At 52.0% G+C, this 17378-nt stretch overlaps 1 protein-coding gene across 1 annotated transcript; it reads left to right on the forward strand.

Annotated features, from left to right (window-relative positions):
- The first annotated feature begins 1371 nt into the window (after positions 1 to 1371).
- Positions 1372 to 7037, forward strand: C18H9orf152 (chromosome 18 C9orf152 homolog). The gene is made up of 2 exons (XM_045814799.2): positions 1372 to 2162; positions 4804 to 7037. The coding sequence occupies exons 1-2, from the start codon at positions 1976 to 1978 to the stop codon at positions 5328 to 5330; spliced, it is 714 nt and encodes a 237-aa protein (XP_045670755.2). The 5' UTR covers positions 1372 to 1975; the 3' UTR covers positions 5331 to 7037.
- Positions 7038 to 17378: the final 10341 nt, after the last annotated feature.

Here is a 17378-nt window from a genome sequence, read left to right on the forward strand (position 1 = left end):
ACGATTCAGCTTTTCCAATAACCAACTGTATCATTTTCACCAAGGACATTTGCATTCCTACCAAGGGGCTGATTCCCTCCTGATGACCGAAAGACCACAGGCACCCGCAACACAACACCTAAAACAAACCCCTGCTCCTCTCCCACACCTCGTCTGCTCCTCTCCTGGGCCTGGCTCTGTGACTGGAACCATCATTCATCTACCTGATATGGGTTAAATTGTGTACTCCCAAATTCATATGTGGAGTTTCTAACCCCAGTGCCTTAGAATGTGACAGTAGTTGGAAATAGGGTCATTACAGATGTAATTAGTTGAATTAAGATGAGGTCATTAGAGTGGGCCCTAATCCAACATGACTGCTGTGCTTGTAAAAAGGGGAAATCTGGACAGAGACAGACACACAGGGAGATCACTATATGAATATAAAAGCAGAGAAGAAGTGATGCTTTTGCAGGCCCAGGAACACCAGAGATTGCTAGCAAACCAACAGAAGCCAGGGGAAAGGCCTAAAACAGATTCTCTCAGAGCCCTCAGAAAAAGACCAACCTCGCTGAGGCCTTGCTCATGGACTTCTGACCTCCAGGATTCTAAGACAATACGTTTCTGTTGTTTAAGCTTCCCAATTTGTGGCACTTCGTTACAGCAGCCCCAGAAGACCAACACACAGCCCAATGGAGATCTACCATCCATCTCTCCCTCCCACACCCAGTGGCCAGATCCCATCCAGCTCAGCTCCAGATCGGCTCCTAGAATTCAGCTGCTACCCTCTTTCCATAGCCTCTGTAGGTGTGCTGGGAAGTTGGTTCTCTGCAAGCCTCATGTTAGGACAAGGTAGAAAGGCACTTTGTTGACCAAGTGGCACAAGGATAGATCCAAGATGGCGCCGGGGAGAGAGGGTCTAGGATTCCAAGGGGATACAGAGCTGGTGGGGCTGGCCAGCGCGGGTGAGGGAGCACCTCGCTGTGGGTAAGAGAAACACCCACTCCCTGCTTGGCTGGAGAAGGCTGAGACCGAGGAGCCTGGTGCAGATGTCAGAGAGCTGGGGCTGGCCAGAGGCTCTGTCCCCAGGGCAGGCTTTGGGGCTGGGCTTCCCCCTGGGATGTGTGTGGTGGATGAGTGGAGATTTGGGGGCACCTTTCCTGCTGGGGTTCCCTCAGGCATGGCTGCAGCGTGTACATCCCCCCAACACCGGCTTTGCAAGGCTGTGGAGAGGGCTCCTTTTTCAACGGCAAACCAAACGGACAGGTTTGCTGGTGAGATTCCAGGTTTCAGTCCAAGAGGTGTGAGCTGAGCAGGCACCTGGCACAGCCCCGCATCAGCTCCGGCTCAGCCAGGAAACAGGAGACTGCACGGGAACTCTGGGAATTTGACTCTAAACACTGGGATTGAGCAGAGAAGGACCTGGAGTGCAGGGCCTCCCTGGGCACCCAGAAGGACTCGGAGCCCCTCTGCTTGTCTTCCTCTTTCTCCCCTACTCCTCCCTCACCCCATGCCCCTCAGTCCCTCGCTCCAGGTCCCTCCTTCATGTCCCTCCTTCGCCCTGCCTGCACCTGCCCCGTCTCCTCCCTCCTCTGTCATCCTGTTGGCCCCCTTTGCCCTACCACCTTCCTCTTCTGTTCCTCCTTCCCTCTTGGGGACCCCTTTTTTCCTCCTCCCCAATCTTCTTCCTCCCTCTAACTCTTCCTTCCCCTCCCTGCTTCCCCTCTCCTGCCTTTCCCGTCCCGCTCATGACTCCCCCATCTTGTTTTCCCCTCACCTTTCTCCCTAACCCTTAGCTTCACTCCGTCCCCGAGCTCCACTTAGCCTTGCCTTCCCCTCCACCTTCCTTCGTTTCCCTTACCTTTGCCTCCCCCTTATCTTCCCCCCCCTTACCTTTCCACCTGCCCTCCTCACGCCCCTCCTCTCACCCTCCCCAGCTCCTTCTCTCCCCTCCCACACCCCCGCCCATCACTGTTTGCTTTTCTCCCGGATCCAGATGAAGGGGTTGCCCTGCCCTGCCCTGCCGCATTGCTGGCAGCTGGGCTCTTGCTTCATGGCTGAGGGCTCAGGGACTCAGGCCCCGGGGAAAGAGCCCCCGCTCAGCATCCAGGTCCTTCGAGCCCGGTACGAAGGCTTGCGAAGGCAGCAGAGGGCACAGGCCCACCTGGTGGTGCTCCCCAAAGGTAGGGCGGGCAGGTGCTGGGGGCAAAAGTGGAGGGAGGAGGGCCTGGCCGTGGGTGTAATGGGTGGTGGGCCGTGGCCAGGGCAGTCCTGGGCTTTGTGGGGCCTCCTGGTGGGAAAGAGCGGGGAGGCCGGAAGAGCCAGAGCCAGAGCACGGAGGCCGGCTCTGGGCAGCTCCGCGTGGCTCAGTTCCCCTCCGGGGGCCTCAGCCGGACATCTGGCCAGCTGCCTGCTGTACCTGGCCTCTGCCCTTCTGTTCTCACTTTGCCAGACTGTTCTGCCTGCTGGATGGTGGCTTAGCCTCCTGCTGGGCCAGGTGGGGGGAGATGGGAGCTCTTCCTGGCTGGGTCTCACCTCCTGCAAAGCAGAGAAACTGGCTCCGGAGAGAGCAGACGTGGTGCTGCTAACAGCCCGGGCACAGGCCAGAGGAAGCGCGGGCTCGAGGACTCAGGAGGCACCCTGGCTCGGGGAGATCGCTTATCACTGTCTCAAACAACTTCCAAGGAGGCACGAGACACAGAAGCCTCAAAGGGAGAATGCCTCTTCCCTCTGGGAGCTCAGATTTCATTCCTGGAGGAAATTAGGAGCATTGGGCTTCGTCCAGGTCCTTCCCTCTAACAGAGGAATGAATGGGTCAGGGAGGTGGGAAGGTCAAGGCTGTGCCTGAGGCTTTCTGTGGTTATTTGTACACTTCAGGACTCATTGAGTGGCCTACCCAGTACCAGCCCAGCTGAGAAGGAATCAGGGGCCAGAGGGACATCACTGGCAGGGACAGGGACTGTGCTGCCTTTTGAGACAGAAGTGGTACCCCTGAGCTGAAGCCGCCCATGTCCCATCACTTGGGCCGTTGTCAGCCAGTGGGCTCTGTCTGAACTGAACTGGCACAGCCCACTAGCCCCCCATCACTGTGGGGTATACACTGAAATGTTCCTAAGGGCCTAGTCCATCCTCGAACGTTTTATTTGTTCAGTCATTCAGCAAACATTGATTAAATTAAACCACTATCAAATGAAAGTACCATGCTTAACAGACCCGCAATTCAGACCCACAAATCCACGACATGGGCACATCCCAAAGACAGTCCAACTCGACATGCCCCACAGAACTCACCACCCCCTGCCCCACCCCTCCCCTCTGGCTCTCTCTCCCGCACTCTGTAACTCAGGGCCCTTCTCCCCTAGCCAGCATCTGGTAACCAGTTAGGGCTGGTCGGACACTGCCTTTGTCAGGGAAGACCTGACTCCCAGGGGAGGGCAGCCACTCAGCCGGATCCATTCTGGGGTCAGCGTCCAGGGGTCCCTCCCGCTTCGTCCTTTCCCTTGTCCTCTGTGGACCCCAGGCTGGGACTGACCGCTGGAGGAGGCTTCTCTCTGCAACCAAGACCCACCTGTCCACCTGGACACACTGGAGAGGGTCCTGGTTCCTACGTTCTCCCATCGCGTCCCCTCTTCCTCTGTTCTCAAATAAGTACCTGACACTTAGACTTTTTGTGAGGGCGTCCATGTTTGTCAGGCTGAGAAAAATCCGGTAGTCCTGAACCGGGAACACATTTCCAGTCCCTCCCTTGCTTGCAGAGATGGCCGCCCCAGTCCTGTTCCTCTCAGGGGCTTCCCTCGGCCTTCATAGCTCAGCACCGTCTCTCCCCGCCTGCCAGCACTCTCCCGTCCAGGGCCCCGCAGTGACAAATGCCAGAAGGCTCAAGAGAGCTCCACTGAGGGTCCAGACGCAACTCCAGGCCGGTCACGGACCTACTCTCTTTGGAACACCTTTCAGTCATGCCCACAAGCCTCTCGGCCCCCAAGGGCAGACAATAAGCTGTCGTGGGCCACGAGGTGGTAAAAATAGGTCCCTGAGAAAGAAGAGGAACATCGGCCTGGATGTGTGTTCCCAGAACAGCGTCTGTGGGATGGCAGAGGGAGAGCGGCCGGGCCTCCAAAAGGGGGCTGCTTTGAAATACGGCTCCCCCCTCCTCCACCTTGGGTGGTAAACCCATTACGGGAACCCCAGAACACAAACCCCGTAAGTTAAGAGTAATCTTTCCCACCGGTGAGTGCACGTGACTCTGTCCCACTCTTTCAGCCTGAACGTTGGTTCCCTAGCTCTACCTCGGGTCACTCCCTCCCTGCAGCTAAGACCTGGAGTCTGTTACTGAACTCTGTCCTGCTTGAGTTTTTCTTCACAGCATTGGTTACCACCTGCAATTTTATCACAATGTGTTCGTTTGCTCGCTGTGTTTCTACCCCACTAGACCATATCCATGAAGATGTGGATTTTGTCTCAGTGTTTACTGCCGTGTTCCCGGAACCCAGAATAAGTAATGCCTGGCGCGTAATAAGTGCTCAGTAAATAGTTGTTGAATGAATGAATAGTTGTGCCTGAGTGTATATGCGTGTGTGCATGTGTTAGAGTCTGTGTGGGTGTGGATGTGTGGGCACGGGAGGGAGTGTACACGTGTGAGCATATGAAGTGGGATCATGTGGGATCCGTGCATGCGTGTAAACACACAAGCAGTGTGTACTGACTATCTGGTTGCCTTGACATTCGGGGATGGCATTCCTACAGCTCGAAAGTACTGAGACCCCCAAAGTGAGAGCTGCTCCTGTGCGTTCCAGTGCTGACCCTGCTTGTGTCTTGCTTTGTCAGGAGGGTACATGCCTGCTCCTGCTGAGCCCATGCTCAGTGCGGTTTGGATTAACAAGGAGAGAAGGCATTCGCTGTTGCTGGAGGAGGCAGATCCGGAGGCAGAGGGGATGCTGGAGGAGGCTGACAGAGACTGTCTCCAGGCCCCTGCGTCTCCATGGCACAGGCACCTGGAGATGTACCGCTGTGTCCAAACCTTCCACCAGGAAACCAATCTGCCAGTAAAACACAAGGACAAGCTCATGGGGTCTGAGCAAAGGCTCCCCCAGGAAGGAGACCCAGGCTTGTTTGAAAACGATCAGATGACTCAGCAAGGGACCGCCATCCTACAAACAGCCCGGCGTGAATGTCCAGTGGGCAATGCCCAAACAAAGGCAGTGGGATCTGGCTTAAATATGGACATTCAGCACCCTCCTTCCAAAAAGAACCCACACAGGTCTGGAAAACCAGCCTACTATCCATTTCCCCAGAGGAAAACTCCCAGGATCTCTCAAACTGCCAGGAACCTGGGCTTGTATGGCCCAGCCTGAAGCTTTCTACTCAGCCAAACGTCTCAATGTTGAAACCATCGATGACCTCATCAAAGAACCCAGGAGGGAGAGCCACAGCTTGGTCCTCTAGCTATGAGCAAGAACTGGACTAACTCAGGTATAGGAATTTTGAACTTCATGGTGGACACACGGTCTTGTCCTTCAAAAAAGAAGAGATTTGCCTAGGCCAGATCGCACACAGTCCAGGATGAAAGAGTGCTGTCTGATCTGTGACCCTACTCTGCTTACATACGAAGACATGGCTACGGAGCCCTAGATGCCCATTCCTTGGGGAGGTCCAGTAGGACAGTTTCTCTGTCTCTAGAAATGGGAATTTTGAAACATAACACCAAAGAAATGCCTTGGCAGGGCCTTGGAGTCAATGGGTATGGGCAGTCTTGTTTTCAATACCTTCTGATGATTTTTCACATGATCTGGAGAAGATGAAGTCTGAGAATTGCCTTTTTCTGGTAACTGTGTCTAGAGGCCAGCTCACTGAGAAGTCACTACATTCATTGGTAGTGACCATATCATTTCAGCTGAGGCTCCCAAAGTATGGTCACTGTGCGTTAAAAAAAAAACCAAAAAACAATCCTACTGTTTTGTGTGTTTAAGGGGTGTTCAGGAAGGGTGGCTATCTCTCCCCTCTCACTGGGACTGCACATTCCAATGTCATCACAGGTGTATTTCCTTCTCTTTTCCCTCTATTCTTCCCTCCTTCCTCCCTCCCTTCCCTCCTTCTTCCCATCCATCCATCCATCCATCCACCCATCCCATTTATCTGTTTTCTCACTTTCCACCCCTCCCTTTCTCTCCCACCCTCTCCCTCTCCTAATTAAGTTCTTATTAAACACTGCTGGTCATTGAAGATGTATGATAAGAGGAGCCCGAGCAGGAGACAAAGAAATGCTCCTGCTTGGAAAATATGTTTTCCCCCCAAACTCCTTCCTTTTCAGCCGAATTTGAAGCACTCAGATCCTTCCTGGGATATGCTAAACTTAGGACAAAGGGAAGCAGGTGTTACTGCTTGGGCGATGGGAAGAAAGTAGGTCTTTCCTGGTTAATGTTTAACTTTAGTAATGATACTTAAACACACCGAAGGTGCCTTTCCCTCATATCAGATAATCTCTCTGTAAAGTTTCACTTGTATTTTCCTCTTTTTCCCCCAATGGTGATCCAGTCTTGCCCATCTATACCCAGAGTTGTTAACTAGGTGTGTCATTACCTGGCAAAAATACATATGTGCCTGCTTCTTGGATCACCCAGAAATCCACTCCAGTTTGGGGATTCGTTGCAATTCCTTCTGTGAATAATCAGTAAGAGCCATTGTTATTTTTTTTTCTAGCCTAATGAAAAATGAGGACATTTTCTGAAAAACCTTTGTCCTTTGCTTTGTTTTAAAGAGGATTGCCACAAGTAACCCCTCTTTCTACAATATATCAGTCAGGATAGGCTACGTTTTGCTGCAAACAAACCTTCTAACCTCACAACAGGAGCTTTTCTTCACTCGTGAAAAGTCCACGTGGATTTGGGCAAACTTCCCAGGCAGCTCTCCTGCACCTGCTGCCGGGAGCTCGGGGGACTTCAGTCTCATGGCACCTACAGAATCAACACTGGTTTCCCTAATCACTGTAGCAGCAAAAGGAAGTGCGCTAATTGTCACGTACTGGCTTTCAAATCACTTCTACTTACATTTCGTTGCCCAAAGCAAGTCTTGCGGTCCTATCTTCTCTTCAAGGGTATGCAATCACCCCATGTGCCTGCAATGGGAGAAGAAATGGAAAACATGGGTGAGCAGCACTAATGGCTAACATGGGCAGACAGGGGCAAGGTTCTAGTACAATATTAGACTTCATTCTGAATACAATAGTAGCCATTAAGAAATTTACGTGGGAGACTAAAGTGATTTAATTTGCAGTTTAACCAGATTACTCTAGTTGTTGAAGAATGAGTTGAGGGTCACGTTAAGAGGCAACATTAGGGAAAAAATGGCCAAGGCAAGTTCAGTGGGAAAGATGCTCTTAGTTCGAGCAAGAGTAGGAGCCAAAGAGATGGGGGAAAAGTGGGTACATTGGATATGTATTCTGGAGTTAGAGTCATTAGGATTTACTGAAAGAAGATTAGAAGTTCAGTTTGAGGGATCCTGAATTTGGGATGTTCGTGAGACACACAAATGAAGATATCAAATGGGTCAGTGGATAAATGAGACCAAAGCTCTGGGCTGGACACGTATTTAAGTGGCATGAGTGTGTGGAGGTGCTGAAAAGGACGAGGGCACACCAGCTGACCCATACAGAATGTAGAGAGAAGACAGGGTCCAGAATGAGTCCTGAAAATGCACAATTTACTTAGCTGAAAACTTTCTAAGGATTTTTTCCAATCCTTGTTTAGAAGAGGTGGGGAAGAGAGAGGAGGGGCAGTGAAAGACACTGAAGAACAGGACCCTGACTGGGGAGAAAAGGAGAGCCAGGGTGCTGGGGAGTCACAGACCTTGAGAGGCAAGACGTGGCACAAGTCACTCCCCTACCTGCAAGACTTCCACAAATCCCTTTTCTAGATGCACATTCCTCAGTCTGAAGTTGCTTTTTCTTGAGCATGGGTTTAAAAGGCCAGAGTCCCGGGCACCTGGGTGGCGCAGTCAGTTAAGCATCGACTCTTGATTTCAGCTTAGGTCATGATCTCAGGGTTGTGAGATCAAGTCCTGTGTTGGGCTCCACGCGCAGTGGGGAGTCTGCTTAAGATTCTCTCTCTCTCTCTCTCTCTGCCCCTCCCCTGTGCCCTCTCTAACAAACAAACAAACAAACAAACAAACAAACAAACAAACACACACATACATGCATACATACATCTAAAAGGCCAGAGTCCAAGAGGCAATGCCCGCATGGGAAAAGTTTTCAACCAGGAACAGGCCAGGCCAGTGTCAGCAAGTTCAGGTCCCAGCCAGCTGCCTGCCCGCCAACAAGGCGGACCTAAAGAGGTTGTGCCTTTGCCCCAGTGGGGCCTGGTCTTCCCTGGGACTGAGTTGTTCTCATGCTGGGGGTGGGGCTGAGGATCAAGTGTTGCCCACAGAGAGCTTAAAGGGAGAGAGGGCAAGAGCAGGGCTGGTTTGGAATCCTTCCTTTCTCCACAAGGCTGCTTCTGCCAAGAACATTAGACCAGAACCATCCCTCCGTTGCTCAATCATACTCACACTTCTACCAACCCATCGGCTGGCACATCTGTTTGGGCAAAGGGCTCACCTTAGTCTGGGCTGTCACACCACCCACAGCTCTGATTTTCTCTCTTCTGTGCTGGGCAGGACTGGAGCTAACCTCTTCCCACACTCACCACAGTGCTAGCAGAGGAAGGTTCTCGGGAACTAGAAACCAACCAGCTCACATTGTGAGTCCTGCACTGGGTCTCCTAGCCTTCCCACCAAAGCGAGGACACCCTGACGTGGCTGCTGATGACAGGCTCTAGTCTCAGCACAGCCATTGGGAGACATGACCTTGGCTGAGTCAGACATGAAGTGACAGTAGCTCCTGGGGCAGGAGCAGGGGGGACAGGAGGGTCCTTGGCATTAGCTGGCAATTCTGCTACATCCCCGCTAGGAGGCAGCCTCCCCTCATGGCACCTCAGTCTGATTCCCTAACTTTTCATCCCAGTTCTTATCTCACACTCAAGTTAGACCCCATCAACCTCCCTCCCTGCCCCAGCACAGCCAGGCAGCACATATGCTTAAGGCCAGCGCTGGGGGGCATGGTCTCCTTGTTCATACAGACCTCTGTCTTTCTGAGCGTACGGCCGTTTGGTGTCAGGGTGGAAGGCACAGAGAGGGCACAGACGGCTCTTTCTGGGATTGGCTGTGGTGCCTTTTGGGTCTCTCTTCCCTTGGCCATCTACAGTGACCTAGCTCATGGTCTGTGGGCTTGGAGTGGACAGGTGGGGGCCCCACAGGCTCCTGCAGATGAGGGACTCCATCCCCTAGCTCCAGCCCTCCCACCCCCATGCATCAGAGGTCCACTCTCTTTACCGGGTGCCCCAGGCTCCTCAGCTCTCTGCTGGCCCCACCGAGGCCTGTGTGCACGGGCAGAAGCCTTCTCCACACCTGTGCGCTGGGACCACCGCTGCCAGAGAAGCAAACCACATCCCGCTGTAATGCCTCGAGGTCACGAAATTGAGACCTAAGGACAACCAGTCACACACAAGCAACTCGGTGTTGGGCTATGGCCAATCAGCAATTTTCTCACTTTGCTTCCGTGTCTGCTGCGTAAAATCTCTCCCTGAGCTCCTGCTGGTGGGACACCTCCAACCACCTTTAGTTTGGGGCTAACTGATCTGAACAGGTTTTTGCTCATATAAACTCTTTAAATGTTTACTATGCCTCGGTTTACCTTTTAACACAACTATGTTAAACTGCTTCCTTCTGATTCCTTCCCTTCGTTTATTTCTATACCACCATCGCTAGGAAATCCTCTTGAAATGCTTTGGACTTGAAAACCGTTGGTGGTGAAATTGATGCTTCTACCTGGAGGCCAGAGAGAACCTTATGACTTTTTCCAAATACTCTGCTTCTTAACCTCTAACCCTGGCCCAGCCTTCGAGGCATTGGTTATCCCTACTGGGCACGAACATTCCTTTAGGTCTCTTCCTTATTGTTTAGAAAGACCCAACTGCCCCACCATCAACGTTTTCCATCTGCACAGAAATTCTTGAAGTTGGTTTTTTTTTCTTACTGCTGGGATTGTTTCTTCCACAGCTAATGAGCAATACGCTTCCTAGAAACAGTATTCAAAGGACTGAACATTTCATTTTAGTTCTTGGCTCTGGGTTTGTGGCCGTTACATTAAGACTTCCCCTTCACTTCTGTCCAGAAAGACAATACACCCACTATGTATTTTTAATCCTTTTAATTTCCCCTTTGTCTGTTCATTGATGACTCTACCACCTGGCTGTTTTAATCCACCCCCTGAATTCCCCAAGTCCAAGATCATCACCAAGGCTGGGCAGCATGCCAGCCTCTCAGCCTTGGCCATGAAATGGAAGAAGGAAGGGAAAAGGTGCTGGTGACACCTTCTGCCAACCCAAACTTGAAGTGTGTTTCAGTCCGAGCTGGTCCTCAGCATCAATACGAGACCTAGGTCAGCAAATACGGTCCCACTGCAGGAGCTGCTCCCCTTCACAAGAAGCGTGGGGCTCTCTTGGTTGGAGGGTTCTGACAGAGCCCAGCCCCACTGCCACCCCAGCCGTGGGTACCTGCCTCTGCCCGTCTCAGGTTCCATATGCCAGATTTCCCCCAATGCCAGACCCTTGCTCGCTCCTTTTAAGGTTCTGCCCACAGTACATGTGGCCACACTCACAACCTGAGGACTAGGGGAGACGGTGCCCCAGATCCCAAGGTCCTCTCTGCTGAGCTCTACCACATGCTGGGAAAATCGATGGGAAGACCCTTGACCAGCTGAGGACCACCTCCGGTCCCGAAAGGGTGTGTGTGCAAAGGAGACTCAAACAAGTACTCGCTGTGACAAACCCTGGTGAGATGGCCCACGTGTGAGCTGGGGGCCCCCTTTCGCCCCTCCAGCCTTAGGCGCACACCTGGGTTGGCCCTGTTCGTGAAGACAGGGCTTCGCAACCCTGACTGCACAAGAGAATCATCAGGGGACTTGGAGAATGTCCAACTAAATTAGAATCTCTGGACTAGGGCCAGAGCATTGATATTCTATATTTTACTTTTTAATCAAGGCATAGAACATGAATAATGTGGGCAGTGTGCTAATCTTCAGTGTATATCTTAAAGAAATATATATATATTTATATTTACACATATAAATATATATACTTATTTTCACAGATAGAGATATATATATACACACACAGCATAGATCAAGATAAACATTCCCAGCATTCTAGAAAGTTCCTTTCAGCCTCTTCGCAGTAACCAACCATATTTTCCCATTGTCTTGTTTCCATTTTTTTGCCATCATGAATAGAGCTAGTATTGTTCTCTGTACATGTCCTTTGGTGGCATTTGCTTTCATTTCTCTTTGTTAAATTCTCACCCCCTCATTTTTTTTTATAGATGCCTGTCTAGACCAGCTGGTTTTGAGCAGGGGCACTTTTTGAAAGCTCCCCCTGGTGTTTCTAACATGTGGTCAGCATTCAGACCCACTACCTTAGGACCACATGGATTGCAAACCAGAGGCTCATAGTTTCTCAAGGGACAGAGGCGTGCCTGTGGGGCAAAGCACAGCACTTGTAAGAATCTTCATGTCCCTTCTCTTTTGGGTCCCACACTTCTTATACTTGACTTCCTAAGGAGGGGGAGCAGGGATGGGGGCTGTTCTATAGGGGAGTAGGGATGGGGCTGTTCTATGGGGGAGCAGGGGTGGGGGCTGTTCTATGGGGGAGCAGGGGTGGGAGCTGTTCTATAGGGGAGCAGGGGTGGGGGCTGTTCTATGGGGGAGCAGGGGTGGGGGCTGTTCTATGGGGGAGCAGGGGTGGGGGACTATTCTATGGGGGAGCAGGAATGGGGGCTGTTCTATGCGGGAGCAGGGGTGGGGGACTATTCTATGGGGGAGCAGGGGTGGGGGACTATTCTATGGGGAGCAGGGATGGGGGCTGTTCTACAGGGGATCAGGGATGGGGGCTGTTCTATAGGGGAGCAGGGATGGGGCTGTTCTATGGGGGAGCAGGGGTGGGGGACTATTCTATGAGGGAGCAGGAATGGGGGCTGTTCTATGGGGGAGCAGGGGTGGGGGCTGTTCTATGGGGGAGCAGGGGTGGGGGCTGTTCTATGGGGGAGCAGGGGTGGGGGACTATTCTATGGTGGGGCAGGAATGGGGGCTGTTCTATGGGGGAGCAGGGATGGGGGCTGTTCTATAGGGGAGCAGAGATGGGGGCTGTTCTATAACCCACGCCTATTGTATCACACCAGCTTTGTGGGTGGGAAGCCCCTGCCCCCTGCGTCTGGGGCTCTCTAAAAAAGAAAGTTGACCAGAAGGATCACTGATCCTCCCACTGACAGGCAGGCCCAACTGCTGTGCTGGGGTAGAGTTATGTGGGGAGAGGACACTTTGGACTGCCTCAGGGGCCCACCTGTGTGCCCTTCTCCGTACATGGAACCAGAAACACTGGTCACTTCTGGCTGCAGGGTTCTGTAATTTCAGGATCTTCTTGAGATGAACTAGAAGCCATCCGCAGACCAGCACGAACTCCGTGATCACAGTGAGGAACACGTCCACGCAAGGGCCAGCGGCAGTTTGGGCAAAATGCGCCCTGGAACACTCTCTGCGGTATTTCTCTAGGGAGGAGGAGGGTGGGCCAAGAGTTATTTTCAGAGTGTTTTAAAGACACTTAAAAAATTTCAGAGTGATTAACTTTGGAGCAATTGGGGTCACCAGGGGTCCCCTAGCCGAGCACCTTGCTCCGTGGTCCGAAGACCAGCAGCATTAGCTTCACTGGGCACAGGTCAGAAATGAGAATCATCTGGCCTCACCCAGACCTGCTGACCCAGGCACTCTGGGGGTGAGTCCCCGCGGTGCGTCTTACCAAGTCCTCCAGGGGATTCTGATGCGGTCTCATAGGTCATGACACAGCCTGTCTCCCGGCTTCATGTGTGACTGGTATGCATGCAGCACATTTGGTAGATTTCCCCTTCTAGACTGAGGCAAAAAAGATGCCGTCAGGGTTCCAAGCACTTGCCTAGAGACGTTGGAGAATCGCTTACGGGTTTTGGAGAGACCGGGCCACTATGACAAGTTTGCTTACTGACTTTTGGTCCCATTTTCCTACTCTGGTCCAAAGAAGGGCAGTCCTGGTAGCCTCTGCTGAAGAGGAGAAGGAGGGGACAGGGAAGAAAAGTGGCCCCTGGAAGCCCTGTAGGAAGGGAACAGAGCCCCCTCCCCTTTGTTCCCACGGGCCCCTTGCCCATGGCCGAGGAGCCCAGAGCGCGCTTGCTTGCCGGGTCCAGGCTGCTGTAGTGGGTTGGCGAGGGATGGTCACTGACGGAGAGAGAACACACCTTTTCCAGGTATGGAGCGGCTTCTGCCTACCGGGCCCTGCACTGCGACAAACGAGACCGAGACATACAAATGTCACATGCTTTGTTCTTCAGGAGGGTGAATAAAGCTCAAACATGTGGAACAGGCACGACCCATGGGCTATAATCATAAATCTGAATGATAAACCATGAGCGGGGGTGAGCCAGAAACAGGGGGGGAAGACGAAGTAGGAAATTCACTTTTTAGGCAACACTCAGCACAATGAACCTGAAGAATCTTGGCCACCCCAGTTCTTAACACCACGCCCCACTCCAGATTTATCCTATGGTAACAATGACCAGAAGCCCGAAGAATTAGAATGCCAACACCAAACCTTACCTAACAGCTCTGGTTCTGTTCCCTCGCATTTTAATATGTTATTTGGTTTGACTAAAAACAAAATCCATGGTCATGGATGAAATTCATGGCTGGGCCTGTCACGTTTCTCATCACTCACAGAAATGGGAAGCGCTCTGGTCACTAAGTCACAAAACACCGTTTCAGTTCAGAACTTAATGCAGTCTGTCCAGTGCAATTTTAAGAAGAAAAAGATTTCTGCTTTCATTCCAAGGGAAAACTTCTTCCTCCGCAGCTCTGTCCACAACGGGAAGGGGGGGAGCTTGGTTGGTGCTCACCTACCTGGAGCTTCTTGTTCTGGTCCTAAATTCCTTGGAGAGGTTTCTGTCCTCTGCAGGGCTGGGAGGGGGTAGTGGCTGGGAGGAAGGGAGGGAGGGAGGGAGGTGAGGTAAGACCTTCCTTGGCTAATACCACCATGAGATGGGTGGGAAGGAATTAGAGCCAACACTTCCTCTTTCTTGGTTGTGGAGACCCACTCTCTCATCACGGGATCTTCCTCTAACAGGGGAGGGAGGAGGAACCCCTGCTCCAACGGGCTGCTTGGGACTCGCCCGTGGCTCTCTGCGTGCAGGGGTGAGCCTCCAGCTTCTCTCCACTGTCGTTCCCTCCCCTCTCTGGGCAGCCCCCTGTACAGTAGGGTCTAAGGAAACCTCACACCTCTTGAACGAGCCGCGCATCTCTGCCCCACTGGACAGCGGCCCCGTGCTTCGTGCCCACAGTTTCCAGCGAGGAGGTCTAATGCTCACGGCCAGCTCTCTTGGCTACGCTGTTACGAAGCCGACAGCTACAACCTGGAGCCTCTGCTAGGGCTCTGGTGTGTCCCCAGCTGATTCCCCATTTCCCGAGCTCCAGAGAACGTATAACAAGTGGCTGAGGACCCCTGAAATCCCTTTCTCCCCCCTTGAGGAGAGCCAGCCGCCCTGGCGCCCTCTGTGGGGGTGGGCCTCTGAACTCACTCGACTTTCTCTCCAACGACCCTCTGCTGATCCCCAACTCCTGACATGGGCAAGGTTGAAAGTGATGGATGGAATTACATCGGATTTTCAAAGGACTCCTCAACCCCACTCCTACATATGCGCCCCAAAGAACCGAAAGCGGGGCCTCATGTAAGTACATGTCTCCGCCTGTTCCTCACGGGAGCCGAATGTGGGAGCAGCTCAACTGGCTATCAGTGGGCGGATGGATAGACAGACTGTGGTCTGTCCACACCATGGCAGTACTGCTCAGCCTTAGAACGGCAAGAAGTTCTGACACATGCTATCACCAGGACGAACCTCGGAACCATTATGCTAAGTGACAGAAGCCAGATACAAAAGGTCACATATCATATGATTTCATCTACACGAAATGTCCAGAATAGGCAAATCCATAGAGAGAGCACGTTAGAGGAGTAGTTGCCGGGGGCTGGGAGGTACTGACGAGTGACTGTTTAATGATGCTGAGGTTTCTGTTGGGGATGACGAAAGTGTTTTGGAACTAGACAGAGATGGTGGTAGACGACACTGGGAATGGTCCTAACTTGTTCACCTTAAAAATGATCAATTTTATGTTATGTGAATTTCACCTCAATAAATTGTAATTTCTTTAAGGTCATGTATGCTTACCCAGCAAACCCTCTGGTTCCCTCTCGCCATCTCTGACTGCATCCCTCTGTCTCATCCACACGGCTCTGTCCTGGTGCTCCTCTCTTATCACACCTGCTTTCCTTCTGGGAGAGCTGCTCTGTAGTGTCCCCTCCCTCTTCCCTGCAGGTGACTGATTCCCTGTGGGAGATGCTTTGTGCTCCGTGCTTTTACGTCTCACACACAGGTTGGGCAGAGCACCTGAACTCTCTTTGGTCATATTTATGGAGCCCAGAGAGTTACAACCGAGAGCCCTCATTATTCCCCCAGTCATGAGCCTTTCCCTTTCCAGGTCACCAGACTGCTTGCCGAGGACCAACCGCGCTGAGCAAGCAGACGGTTTAGGTGACATTAAGAATAGACTCTGAAGGTGCATCGAAAAGGTAATGCGTGTGAATTACACACTCATTACTTCAAATGCCCTGCTGCTGAAAGGACTCGCAGGATTCGAACATTTTACGCTCAGACAGACTTGTCCCAGGGAAAGGGTGCAACGCAAGAGAGAGACACACATCGGAAGGGGTCAGGCACTCTAGGGGACAGTCTTCTTGGTCTTCCCCTTGCTGAGTCACCCAGGTCCCACCTCACTACCAGTGTACCTGCAAGGAGCCCGAGCACTAGGAACCCCCAGGAACCCCCAGTCTACTTGTGCTGGGCGTCTCTTAGAGTGAGCTGGTCCTCTAGGCACAGGCAGCTACGTGGCCAGCCTTCAGTGGTCAAAACCCCACAGGCTCCGCAGTGGTATCTCTGTGGCACTAGCAGGCAAGCGTTATTCTTCGTGTTAAAAGACAAGGGAGATGCTGATTTGTCAGAGGACTTTCTAGTTCTCTGTTCCTCTCATCTGTCCTTGTAAATATTCGTCTTCCCATAGCGTGTGCTGTTATAACTCTGGAAAAGGATAAGCTAGATGTGGACTATGGGCTGGGAGAGGATTCACAACCCTAATCACATTTTTAACAGCTTTTTCCTTTAGGCTGCATTTGGGTTGTTCCCTTGCCAGCTTCTGTGGTGTAATGGAAATTCTAGAAATAGTTTCCTAATCTCTAGAAGCCAGTCTACTGTCTCAATGCAGGGAAGCCACGGCCACTGAGGATCCAGGGAACGGGCACACCTATGTTTTCAGTAAATGGCTTGGCTGCATCTTACCGTTTCCTAAAGCTGGACCATGCCCATGACCACAGGTCCTGGGGGTGGTGGAGGAACAGGATGAAAAAGATGCCAGCTTAAATAAATCTGCCCTCAGACCCTGAATGCTCCCCTTAGACTGTAATGTGAGAGAGAAATAAACTCTGTTCTTTCAGACACTGAAATAATTCTTGGGTCTCTTTGTTGGCAGTCTAGCTTTACCCTGCCCTGTCCAGAAGCAGACATCTAGAATTGGAGTGACCCTGTATATTGTGCGTGTGTGTGTGTGTGTGTGTGTGTACAGGTGAACAGGAGGAGCCAAGGAAAACATGCCGTAGGCGAGAGAGCTGGAGACCATTTCTATGGCCCAGCAGGACATCTGCACGACTCAGTAGGCACTTGTGATCATTAGGAGAGCACACCACATGCCTAGTTGGAAAGAACCAGAATTTCAGCATGTGTTGACTCTTAGTGACAATGGCGGCTTTTAGCCGACGGTCAGTGCCCCACCCGTAGCCCCGACTTCGAGGTACACACCCAATTTCCAGCCCCCCTCTTGGCACTGGTCTGTTCTAAAGGCAGGCTCTACTGGTCTGGGAGAAAGCGGAGCTGGCCCAGGACCAAGACGGGAGGTTTGTTTGCTGTTGAATCAGGTCGATGAGAAGGGAAGTTGGGGAGGTAGGAACACAGGCTCTGGGCCAGAGTGCCTGGATTTGAACCTCCTTTCACCCCTGGTCTTGTCACGGGTACCAAGTTATTCAAACTCCCTGAGTGTGTTTCCTCATTTGTAAGATGGAGACGATACGACTAGCTTGTACCTCAAAGGGGTATTGTAAGAATGCCGGTTTGTTTCCCAGAGTCCATAGTCTCTCATGCTTCATTCCCCCTTCTGATTACCCCTCCTTTCTTTATCTCTTTCTTCTCCT

The sequence above is a fragment of the Ursus americanus genome, chromosome 18 (genome assembly GCF_024610735.1).
Source record: "Ursus americanus isolate L20-20 chromosome 18, mUrsAme1.1.p, whole genome shotgun sequence".
Lineage (NCBI taxonomy): Eukaryota > Metazoa > Chordata > Mammalia > Carnivora > Ursidae > Ursus > Ursus americanus.